General features: G+C 42.3%; 1 protein-coding gene across 2 annotated transcripts in view; it reads right to left on the bottom strand.

The window, feature by feature from the left end:
- Positions 1-1,125: 1,125 nt before the first annotated feature.
- etv4 (ETS variant transcription factor 4) overlaps positions 1,126-13,014 on the bottom strand; it is a 42,334-nt gene continuing 30,445 nt past the window's right edge. For both annotated transcript variants that reach the window (XM_080456152.1, XM_080456153.1), the window contains 5 exons: positions 9,770-9,838; positions 8,456-8,503; positions 5,823-5,995; positions 2,914-3,015; positions 1,126-1,645 (listed from right to left, as the gene is read on the bottom strand). In XM_080456152.1, coding sequence (XP_080312278.1) covers positions 1,418-1,645; positions 2,914-3,015; positions 5,823-5,995; positions 8,456-8,503; positions 9,770-9,838 — 620 coding nt within the window. In that variant the 3' untranslated portion in view covers positions 1,126-1,417. The remainder of the gene's footprint in view (positions 1,646-2,913; positions 3,016-5,822; positions 5,996-8,455; positions 8,504-9,769; positions 9,839-13,014) is intronic.

Raw genomic sequence — 13,014 nt, 5'->3', positions numbered from 1 at the left:
ACGGATTTAGTGACATCTTTCATAAGACCACCTTGAACTGAGCAAGTGGTGTCAGTCATAGTCATATGACTCCACTGTCATAGCTAAATGCACTGTGCATGTTTTTTTAAAAAAAAATCAGTTCTACTGGTTGCTGTGGAATCAGAGAATGGTAATTGCATGATTTTACCTCTCAGTTCATCTTTTAGTTTGGCTTCAGTTCAGTTCAAACGTGGTTCCTAATGTAAGATCATGCCCAACTAGTTGATAGGGTGTTTTTTTTTTTGTTACACCAATTGACATTTTTGCCATCATTCCTCCAAATATTCTATCAATATTGAATAAAACCATAAAGTTTAGACTAGATCCTCAAAAGAATATAATATATTATAATATTAATATAAAGTATGCAAGTAACTTGTATGCTTATTTTCAAATTTTGATACCATGATATATCATGGTCAGTATCATGTCGGTATCATGGTCAGTATCATGTCAGTACTGTATCACATCTGTCCCACTATGCACAGCAAGCAACTTTGGGCTTGTTTTTCTGTAAAGTCGCTTGTAAAAATTGGTAGTTGCAGGTTGCGTTTTGGGCCGTTTCTGGATTGTAGTTGCTTATTTGGGCTTCCTTCCTGATGTTGTATAAACATGGTATGCATAGCAAGTGTTACCAAAATGTTTTTTCCCCCCCAAGTTTAAAAAGAAATGATGTACAAGCGTGTCTATTTTCGAATAGGCTATGTAGATAGGGTTCAAGTGGTAAAACAGATTTTTATGCTATATTAACTCTGTGTTGTGTGTTGCTGGGGATCATGTGTGTGATCATGCAGCTTAGTCGCTTCTTTTGGGCTTGTTTTTGTAGACCTGGCCGCTTGTTTCTCTTGAAAAAAATAACACTGGACACACATGCATCTCACATGCATGGGGAGCACTTAAAATTGCCATTTACTCACACACGTCGCAAAAGTATTTTCAGATTTCAATGTATAACACATCATTTGAAAGATTATATTCTGTACCTTCATAATATGTAAAAAGCTGAAAAATTACCAGGGCCTACAAGGCCTACATGCACCTGCACCAAGCACTGTGTTCGGTCACATGTAACAGAAGAAAGAGCAGCTTGGAGTCTTCTTAGAGTAGTAATATGGGTCTTTATTAAGCAATCTCTTTAACCACAATCATGTTTATGGATTGAATAGGCCTCAGAAGTGAGAGGAATGCAGCTCTTACAAACTCAAAAAAAAAAAAAAAAAAAAAAAAGATCCCTATCGAGATTAATTTAAACAAAAAACAAAAAACAAAAAAAACACCGTAGCCTTATATACACGTGGATGGGGTGGGCATGTGCAAGAGATGGGGGATTGGGGCATGTATGATGATGGGTAGGGACAAGAGTAAGGTTTCTGAAGGCAGGAGGGTGGGGTTGCCATTAGTACATGTATCCTTTGGAGTAGGGCTGGGGCCCCATGTTTTGGGAGCCTTGCTCCGGGGGATAGGAGACAGCCTCATCCAGGTGTGACAGAGGCACTGTGTCCTCCTCGTTGACGTAGCGCTCAAACTCAGCCTTCAGACTGGGCCGTTGATTGTCAGGGAAGGCCAGGGAAATGAGGGCCTCAGGCTCGCACACAAACTTGTAAACGTAGCGCTCCCCTGCCACCTACGGACACAGAGAGTTAAAAAAAAAAGGGTTAAACATTTTCTTACAGTGGTAGTGGCAGACCATTCTGCTCCGTTCTATTTTGTATTTAGGTAGATAGATCAAAAGTTAAAAGGATAAGAAGAAGCTTGTGAGAGTTGAGCGTAGCTAAGGGAAAGGTTAGGAGTCTGCCCAATACTTGAACAAGGGACAAGCTGGCAATCACAGCGACTATTGGCCGATCACAGCCCGTCTTTTCTGATGTGGTGTAGGCTATCTATGACGTATGACTCCAAATTTGGGCAAGGTTTCAGCCCGATCCGACCCCATTGACTTCTATTCATATAAAACATGCGGAAAAAGGCCCGGACCCAAAATATTAACTTTTCAGGAAAGGAAAAAAAAAAAAAAATGTTTGTAGAACAACACAATACTGCCTCATCAAAGTTGGTATGGTGACTTTATACATTGTCAGATACTTGAATGTGTCATTATATTATCATCACTTTACCCAAATACAGCTCAAGTGGAGTTATGAGGTTTTTGACCATTAATGTGGAGATTAACAACTATCTCCACAAGTTTGAGTTAGGTGGTTTGAACGACAGTTTGAGGGTCCAATGGAGTTAGGTTTAGTCAGATGCGCTTTTCAAGTTTTCATTGGTTCAATATTTGTGAAACCCACACACAGACATAAAGGCTGTTCAATAGCACCGATTTATTAAAAGACATTAAAAAGTTGAAAAATGGAGATAGCTGGTTTCTGCCCGACAGCGACGATATAAAAAAAATATGAAAGCACAATAATGAAATACAATGTTATTACCTCTTTTCAAGAAAAGATTTCCACAGATTATACGCTTTTATTTTTAAGGCAGAGGAACCATTGATCATCGTTCTTTGTCTTGTTATCCAGACTAACATCAAATGTCAAATCAGTAACTGATTTAGTTTGTACCCGTTCTGTGTTCTGCGTTTTTTCACCTAATTCATTTTGCAACATATGTTTTCTGCCTTGCTATTTTGTTTTGTGAAATGTCGTGTTTTCTGTTTCACTCATTTGCTTTGTGACATGCATTTCCGATTTGTTTTGTTTCGTAAAATGCTATTGTGTTGTGCACCGATAGTAAGGACATTTCTACAGAACCTTATAACCCTTGCAACCTGCAGCCGCTAAAGTCCAAGTGTGATAATTAAAGCAATAAAAAAAGCAAAGGAAAAAGCAAAGGAAACTAGAACATTTCCATTAGAGCTGTAAATGTGTCCCTCAAGCTAATGTGAACAAATACCTTCTGCATGATTCCCTTCTCATAGTAGTACCGCAGAGAGCGGCTGAGTTTGTCGTAGTTCATGGCCGGACGGTTCTTCTGCATGCCCCACAGCCTGGCAACCTGAGGAGACACAATAAAGCCTAGTTAACTTCAGACCAAAGAATCGTGATGAGCCGAAATCACTTTGTTAAGCCCCATACTTCGTCGTACGACCGTCACGCATGCCGAAATTAGCCAATCTACGAGCTACAAGCTCGCAGATCATCTATTTTCGGTGCATGACACTGTCGTACGACGCAGCATAAATCAAGCATTTAGAACACTGTGGAGAAATATTGCAGCGGTCTGAATTTTACCTACGGCAGGAGGAAGAGAAAGGAGGGAGAAAACCGCAGAGGAAGAATAGCAGAGCAGGAGAATAAAGGGAGTGCGAGAATGAGGGAGGGAGAAGAAAAGAGGTGGTTACGCATCTGGGATGGTTCAGCTCTGGTGGCTGGGGCCTGGGTTCCTTCATGGGTGACTGAATGGACAATCGGGTACACTTTAGAAGGCTTCAAAGAACACAGTCTTCTTTTTCTAAAAGATGTTTCAGCATACGTTTTTTTTCCCCCTGAAACAATTGTAAGTGGAGCTCCTTTGGCGGAACAATGATTGTCCCATTGAACCACAGCAACGATAACCCAACGCTGCGAGTCACAACTCTGCCCTTTAACCACTAGGGGTCCTCAGCGATAAGTCAAAGGCCTCAGTTCTTCCTCCATCTGTGTCGGCATGCCCAAAGCAGGGCGAGTCCCCAACATGTGGATTCACTTCCTTTTTATGTAACCCATTACCACTTGAATGCAACCAGAGTCCCACAGTGTGTGCAGTGAAATAAGAGTCAGCGGCTGCTTGTCATGGGCAGACTATGAAATACCGTCCCCAAACCCAGGTTGAACTTAGGGCCGACAGCAGCAGCAGCCCACTAACCTCTCGCTATAGTCTCTCATCCCAAGTGAGGGAAGGTGGGTGAATCCCATTATTATTTAGGAGATGTGAATCCTTCTGTTGACAAACGTCTTGGGATATTGCGAGTAGGTGGGTGTGTGCAGGGGTGTGGGCGTGTAAAGCGCTGGAGGAGGTTGTAAAGATTTGGGCAGGGAGAGCACAGGAGCAGAAGGAGACACTCAGAGGAGAGACATAAAGAGAGGAGAGGAGGCTTATGACTCAGTAGGAGACGGGTCATATCCCACGGTGGCTGGCCAGCCAGAGGCTCCGTTTGATCTCTGAGCACTCAGCCCTAATTGCCTCTTGTAAAAACTCCTGGACCCATTCATTTTTAATGTACAGTAAAAAAGATAATGGAAATGACAGTAGGCCTGCCTATCTAGCGTACTGGGCCCCATCTAAATGGACCATCCGGCTGATACGGCCAATCAAGCCGCAGACTTAAACATTGCGAAAAAATGTCCAGACCTGAAGAAATGTGAGGAGGTGAGAGGGAGAGAGAGAGAAAGAGAAGGGGAGGGGGTGCATGATTCGGCGATAGAGCTTGTCCTTCATTTTGTATCAATCTATTGTTTCATGTGCTGAATAATGAATGGGAGACTAATGGAGCAGGGATCAGAGTACAGAGCATTGTGAGGACAGAGGCCAGATCTCACTTCTAATCATTGTGATCTGTGCTTTGTTTTAAAACCCGTCTGCTAACATGAATTCATCACAACTCAGATCCCAACGCCCTCCTCATCACCTCCCTATCAACATTGTTCAGATGCAAAGAAAAGCGGTGACAAGGAATCGACCTCAAAGGATCATAGAATGACATGCGGAAACCTTGTATGTAGAAAAATTAAAACGTACTTTTATATGTACGTATTGCCATACGTATATTATTATGTATAATGGACCAGGTAGAGTTGAGAGATTTAGTGACAGGCTCTTGTTAATACTTTTAATTGGTTAAATATTTGTAAAACCAGCAGACACACATAAATGATGGCCACTAGCATTGATTTAGCTATATGGACATACAAGGTTTCCATAGATAAAACTATTGTGCTAAACTCAGATACAAAGGATTATTTACATTTTCCTGTATACTGTATTTAGGTTCCTGAAAAAAACACAGTAGGCTTATAGTAAAGCACTAGTAAAGCAATTGTAAACGTGCACGTTTATAGCAATTTCCGATCATTTTTGTCTAATAAACACAATGTTGTCTATTGCTGCTCCAGCCATCCTTGAGTGCACACTCAACGCACGATTTACTTCGTCGTACAATGGTGTCGCGCACAGAAAATAGCTGATCTATGTAATCACACGATGCATCCTGGATGCAAAATGTTAATTAAGCATTACACACCATGGATGGGTATGTTCATAATTGTCAAAGGATGCAACCTAGGACTGGTCTGTTTACACAGCCTGTTGCAGGGGTGAATTCCTTTTCAGTTTCTTTGTTGTCCCATGCTAAATCTGTATGAATTGAAATGTATTGATAGTGTATCTTCACCGGGCACATTCATGTGCTTGCATGTATACATTACCGTCCCACCCCTGACAAATACGATTACCCCAAAAGCCATCAGGGTGTCATTTGAACACTGCTATGTTCTTATCTCCATCCTGGAATTTCCTTTGGAATCAATATAGTATCTATTGATTCATCTACCTACTGTATTGTGTTATTGATGTTGTGTTTTTCACGTGTTCATGTTTTACAGCACATTCATTCAAGAGCACCAAAGAAAAACAAAATAAAGAGTTAATTGCCAACACGAATCTTAAAAACCTCCACTCAATAGACACAAAAAAAACAAGGACATTGTAAAAACCAAGAAAAAGGTTAGCCTCCATAAATTAAGTTGTGTGTTGTATCTGACGCTGGAAAAACCTCATTATACATTTATTTAAAAAAAATCAGATCCGTGACTAAAGATGCATACCTCCTCGGGTTCGATGAGTTTGAACTCCATGCCACGGCCGGTCCAGGCGATGAAGCTGGAGTTGCCGGGGTCGTCCAGCAGTGCCACCAGGAACTGCCAGAGCTGCAGTGATCCACGGCGCTGGTAGGGCGCACCCTCACGAAACACGCCACCTCCTTCCTGCTTCACTTCACCTGAAATAATAATAATAATATTATATTATAATAATACTCAGCGACACTCTCACTCCTGAGGATCACCGGGCGGGGACCGCTTGATGTTACCAGTCTGAGATATGCACTCTACAAATTAATGTTAAAAATGTTTTCAGAACTTGCACCATTAGCCGAGTCATTAAGGTGCACATCTGATGATGCCTGAAGCGAGTCCCCGGTTCGAGTCCTGAGCCGCGCGGACCATTTGCTGCATGTCAGTAACCGACTCTCTCACCTGGTTTCCTGTCTAATCTCCACTGTACTATCAATAAAGGCAGACAAGCCCTAAAAATGACTTGAAATGTTTAAAAAATTGCTATTAAAAAAAAAAATGATATAATTTGAATGTTTTTTTTAAAGGTGTGGCTCTGCAGGAGACTATCTGTCTCTAAGACAATGTGAATATGTGTGTCTGTGTTTCCAGAGGCAATCTCGCAAACCGCTGGACCGGTTTTGTTTTCACATAATTAGGTTTTAAACTTTTTGAAATATTTAACTTTCATTTCATGAATGGAAGTCAAGGGGCTGTGAATGGAATGAAACCTAGCTTGCCCACATTTGGAGCCATACATCATAGATATGTCTTAGACGAGATCCACATGATTAGATTTTTTCCCCCGCCTATATCTACGCCTACATGTCCAAAACTGAGACACCAGGGTTAAAGTGATTCAATCAAATCCTTATTGACAGCCTATGGAATGATTTGACAACTTGAATCCATTAAGACCGGGAAAGCATCTGTGTCATTTTTTGATTTCTTTGGCCATTAAAAGATCTGCTATTTTTAGAAAAATCTTTGAATATATATATATTTTTTAAGCGAAAATGTGTAACTCAAATCTTTGCTTCTGGGGGTCCCTGGAACAACATATTTTGAGATGGGGTCGGAGGACAAATACATGTAATAAATGTTTTTCAGAAACCTGTTGGGATTTAGAAGACATTTGTAGAATCCCCAGAAGCAAAGATTCGCTTTAGAAAAATATATATACTCAAACTAAAGATTTGTACAAATGTTCACGATAAAAAAAAAAAACAGATCTACAAGCTTGAGTGCTGCGCTATGAGCTTGTATCTCTGCTATTTTTTGAATAGCCAAAGAAATCTTAAAATGACACAGATGCGTTCCCGGTCTTAATAGATTACGGTCATTGGCAGCAGTATACCCACCAGCCACCATCGGTGATGTATACAAAAGCAGGTGCAGGGAAAAGGCGTCCTGCATCATGAGGGACTGTACCCACCCTGCACCTCCTCCCATCAGGCAGGAGGCCACGCACTGTACCCACCGCGCACCTCCTCCCATCAGGCAGGAGGCCACGCACTGTACCCACCCTGCACCTCCTCCCATCAGGCAGGAGGCCACGCAGCAACAAGGCTGAGGCTCTTCCATGATGCTGTGATACTGATTCTGCATCTCACTCATCAATTGCTGCCATTTAGTATTAGTATCATTATGCCGTTTCATACTAGGGCATTGCTGCACTTTGGGTCCACTTGGCCACCTAGTTTTTCTTTTAGATTTATATTTGCATAGTTTATTTTCTAAAGTTTTATTCCATATTATCTGCACCAGGACCTGAGAGCCTCATTTTGTTCCCTTTCATGTAAAACATGCTCTGGAATGACAATAAAAAATATCGTTCATCCTTAGATGTTTTACCAATTCTACTTAAGTTAGTATCGTCCACATACATTAGTATCAAGTTGTTGGACTGGGATTTATACTGTACACCAACCAACCGAAATGTAAGAAAAGGAATGTGTGAGACAAAAAACAGGGGATGGGCAATATGCTAATTGTCACCGATATGTGTTTGGCTATAGAGTTAGTTATTTACCGGTTACTGGATCCTCGGTACACAAGTGTGGGAACATGAGGACCTCGGCTATGTTACTGGTGCACTTGGTTGTTCAACCAGTGCTAAAGCCTTCAGGCTCTCCACTCAATCTCCTTTAGCGTCAATCTCGAAAGAACGCATGGGAAACTGGCTGTCACCGTTCCCACCCTGACATAGGAGCCCTGCACGTTGTACCACAGAGAAACCAGACCCAACTAGCTGAGCTCCTACCTGATGTAGTTCACCTGTTACGTACGGACCCTCCAGTGCTTATTGTGTAGAGGGATGCTAGCTGATACACAGGGAGCTCCAATACCGATTCCAGATGGAGATAGGGATTCGATGCCGAGCACAGAGCCAACTATGCCTGCTTTTGTGTGGCTTGTGTTTCTCTAATAGAGATAGATACTCTAAAGTGCTGTCACCCATAACTATTTCGTCCAACTGACACCTTCCCAAGTGGATTGTGGTGTGTCAAGGTAATAGAGTGTGTGTGTGTGTGTGTTGTTGTTCATACTGCTACATGTTGGTTTGACCAAAGCCTTTGTGTATTAGTGCAAGCATGCATGTACAGGAATTATTAATCATGACTCACCCTCAAATTTCTCTGGAACCACTCGGGAATCGTTTTCAAACAGATAGCCTGCAAAGATAAGGGCGGGGGGGGGGGGGGGGGGGGGGGGGCGTGTGAGTGTTTCAAGTGGCCTTGCTCTTACAATTACAGTCAAATTGGCCATTTGGGATCCACGCCAGGCTTAATGAATAACATCTCAACAAAATACAAGGGTGTATTCACCCATGAATAACATTACGGCAGTAAGTGTGTCCTCCTGATCCACTCCACCAAAAGTAGAGTGGAGGAGGGCTTCTTGAGAGCGAGAGCATTTCACCCTCTGCAAATATCTGTGACGGACGGTCACAGGATGGTCCTGTTCGATTCCAGGACCGGTAAACTTCTGAGCAACACTCCTGTTAATTCCCCTCATCAGATTTAGTTTTGGACCACATGAAACGTAGCGCCTCGATTCAGAGGCCTTATTCATTTAGCGTAAATAGCAGATCTACAAGCTGATGATGCATCACGTTGTGAGCTTGTAGATTGGCTATTTTCACCCATATATATTTGGTGTAGATTAGAAGGAACAAAGGAGGAGAACTATTATAGACCCCTGGGGGACTCCGGTCAACTAAGTATTTAGGGTTTTAAGTGGTTAAAAGGTCTTCCACTGTCCTGACTGGCTGAACGTGGGGCAAAGTAGCTACAAACGGTGTCACAAACAATGGGAGTGAATGGGAGGATTGTTTTCCCTTTTCTCACTAGGAAAAATACTTTAGCTTTTTCCAGGAGTAATATTTATCCAGGGATTCTTGAGGCGGGGGGTGAGGCCAGGGCCCCTGCCAATGGAAACACAGGCACACCGCCGGTTAGCCAATGGAAACACGGACACTCCAGGCCGGTTAGCCAATGACCGCAAGGCTCCAGCCAGGCCAGGCTCCGTTATGATAAAGGATGGGCGGGGAGGGAGATCTGGTACGTGCAATCGAAAGACTCCCATCACGTCGACATCATCTTTAACTCTTAAATGACTCTTGTTTAACAAGCCTTTTACACTTGAGCCTGTACGTTACAATGGACAAGATGAAAGCACATTTACCTCACACACCCAGAGTTTCTATTGGACCCGAGAGTTAATTAATTCATAAAAATGTTCCATATAGAACATTCTATAAATCTAAAATGGTTCTAAAAGAGAACCATGTGAGATCTTCATAAATGTCTTACATAAAATTTCCACTAAGAATCTTTTTGGGAGCCATATACTGTATGCATGGAGCAAACTATAACTCTTTCTGATAAAAGTGTACAGTGGATAGAAGGCATGCAGATTAGATTAACATTATGCCTTACCTTCATTGCTGTGCTGGGGGTTGGAGTAGCCCTCATTGTGGTGGTACATAGAGGGACAGCCAGGCACATCTGAAACCCATTAGCACACATCAGTGGACTGGTGCTTACAACATTGGTTCCATTTACCAAGGAACTCAAAAAATGGACCTGTAACCCTTTGTGGACAAAATTGTTCGTGTTGCCCCCACTGCAACAATCTCACAACAATATCTCTCTCTCCCTCTCTCTCTCTCTCTGTCTGTCTCTCTCTCATTCTCTCTATCCCCAAGTACAATACCGCCAATGACAGTGTGTCTACAAGCACAATATGGACAATGATAGTGTGTGTCTACTATGGACAATAGTTTAACTTTATATTTAAATGTTTTGTTACATTTGTATTTTTAAATACTTTCTTTGCTTTAAATATTATAGGTTGAAATGTCTCAATTTCTCTTCATTTTAATTAGTTTTAGTTTGTTGCACCTGTAATGACACTAAAAGGAATTTAGTTCAATTGAATTCATGTTTTACTAAAAAGGAGAGAAAAAAAGCACTCAGTATAACTGTAGCCAACCCTAAGTGGATAAAACACTTTCACCCCAAAGCAGGGCTTCTCTACAGAGATTTGTCCAAACATAATCACAAATCATCCATTTGGTATTACAGTATGTGAATATGTCAGAGGGCTCATCCCTATAGCGCTCCTGCAAGGACAAAACTCTGCATTTATCATCGTATCACTTGTCTTGTCTCTGCTGGTATTTTTAGGCCAAGCACCTGCGCCCGGCCAGAAGGAAAAAAAGCTGTACAGTATACAATGTCTGTGCTTTGTCCGGGCACATCATTGACGGTCTCAAATAGCTGCATTCGCCAAAATAGATTTTATATTTCCCTCATTAACCTCCCAGCAAATTCTTAGCAAGCTGGAACACTTGTGTAGCGCCCTCGTAACATGTTGTGAGGAGTCGGTACGTGCTGAGGAGAGCTTTCAGGGTGCTGTCTGTCTGTACTTGACTGTATGAGTTAAAGACAGCAAAAGTGTGTAAAAACTGACCCAAATGGACCCTCTGAGTTAAACGGACACTGATTTTACACTCTCAATGTGAAATGAACAATGAGTCTTTAGCTGTGTAGTGTCTAAAAAGGTGCCTCTGGCTGGGGGCCTGTGACTCACTCCTGGGGAATGCAGTTGCAGCGCTGTGGCCACGATAAGACGCCACTGGGGGAAAATGAAGCCCTCCATTTCGGGGAGGCAGGAGCAGCAGCGCTCGATCACACTGTAACTAATCTGCCTGCCAGCGACAGCAGGCCTCACCCACCGGGGGAGCGAGTGACGGGGGGTGGGGTGGTGGGTGGCGGGTGTCTGGTGTGAGAGCGCCAGGGTCAATTGTGCGCAGTGTCGTGGTCATTTTGTGTCTTTCATCTCACACAATGGCAGTGATTAGGTGACGGGATGCCAATTTGTATGTGAAATTGGTTCTCAGACCTACACAGACTCAGGGATTTAACGCTCAGCCTCTACGGTGTATACCTCGGTTTTAGATTTCATTTCCCTTAGCATTTCCCTTAGTCTTATTTTTTATGTTATAGGTCAGGCATTGATGACATCAGAAATGTAACATCAAACAGCAACTTGGAGCGAAGCACCACGGTGTCGCTAATGTCAACTATATCTGCGGGAAATGACAGAGGTCCTATACACCCCTCTTGATCAATGGGGAACCAGTGAATAGCTTCAAGTAACTCGGTGACAGAAGACCTGACCTGGAGAATGCACACAGAGAGTCTTTGGCCAAGAAAGCCAGACAACATCTGTACCACCTCAGACAGTTAAAGGATCTACACCATGAATTTAAAAAATAATAATATAATAATATTTAATATCATATTGTTTATGTCCCTCAAACGTTTTTCAAAAGGTTTGAGCCTAAATCAAGCCTCAGATATACTCAACTTCTCTCTGGCTTATAAAGCACTTTCACCTGCAATACCATATTGTCCTGTTTAGCACGGGGCGCTATTGAGCCAATTTGTATGCTTGTTATCTCCTGGTTCCGTGTGGAAAAAGTAAAGAAAAAAATAATAATAATAATAATATATATATATATATATATATATATATATATATTTTTTTTTGGTTGGAACTGAAAAACGGGAGGGATTGTACCCTGACGTGACGTCGCGTCAGGGTGCAAATCAGTTTGGCCTGTTTTGAGAACAATTTACAGAAAACCCCAGATTTGCTGTGAAAGCCTGAGTGTTCAAACTGGGGTATTTTGGGGGATAGAAGAGAGGTAGAGGAGACCAAAAACACACAAAAAAGAAGAAAAAGTTCAAATCCATGGTGTAGTCCCTTTAACGACATTCATGGTGTCACAGAACGTTCTGAAGTCCTTCCACTCTGCTACCACCCAGAGCATCTTGACTTTAGCCATCACTGCATGGTAAAGAAATAGCATTCCCAGGATCCTACAGCAGGTGGTTTGTTGCAGTTGTGTTATCACAGTCTTGCGGACCTTGTCACACTAGCATTTAGCTGCTTGTACCTGTATGAGTAGCGATAAATAAAACCTCTTGATTCTTGGCATATTTAGGAATTTAACCGACCATATTACATTTACTGCTACAGGTAGAGCATGTTTTTGTAATTTGGGTTAACAGTGATGTGTGAAGTGGAGCCTCAGATTCAATGGACATCCTATAATCACCCAAACGCATTTTCTTTATGAAGCCACGTAGTGAACAGTTGTGGTGAAAGTGCCTAGCTCAAGGGAGAGAACATTACTTGTTCACTCTACAGGACAAATGCTTTTCATCACTGACATTAAGGCCTGAGTGATGGCCTATAGGAGGCATTGAATCTTTTGAACAGCAGTCTAAAAGAGCGTTTACATTAGCAGAGAAATTAGGCGAGCGATAAACGGCACTACAATCTATTTCTTTGTTGCCCTGCAACGGTTATTATTTGTGATCAGGAAACTGCAGCTGGCTATCGTCGTACGAAGTGAAAGTGCTGTCACACACACACATAACCATTTCGTCCAGCAGACACCTTCTCAAGTGGTGCCGATCTACAAGCTCACACCGGGTCGCATCCGTCATGCGTTGTGAGCATATAAATCAGCTATTTTCGGCGCGTGACACATTCGTACGATGGACTATAAATTAAGCATTTCACAGACACACCTCTCTGGCGGCCATGGCCTCCCAGCAACACACACACTTTTATCCACAGACAAACATCCTTTTGTTGGTCTTTCTCT

Source organism: Gymnoscopelus braueri, assembly GCF_963280865.1.
Source record: "Gymnoscopelus braueri genome assembly, chromosome: 17".
Taxonomy (NCBI): Eukaryota; Metazoa; Chordata; class Actinopteri; order Myctophiformes; family Myctophidae; genus Gymnoscopelus; species Gymnoscopelus braueri.
Note: the sequence above shows the minus strand (reverse complement) of the source record. Positions and strands in the feature narration are given on the sequence as shown.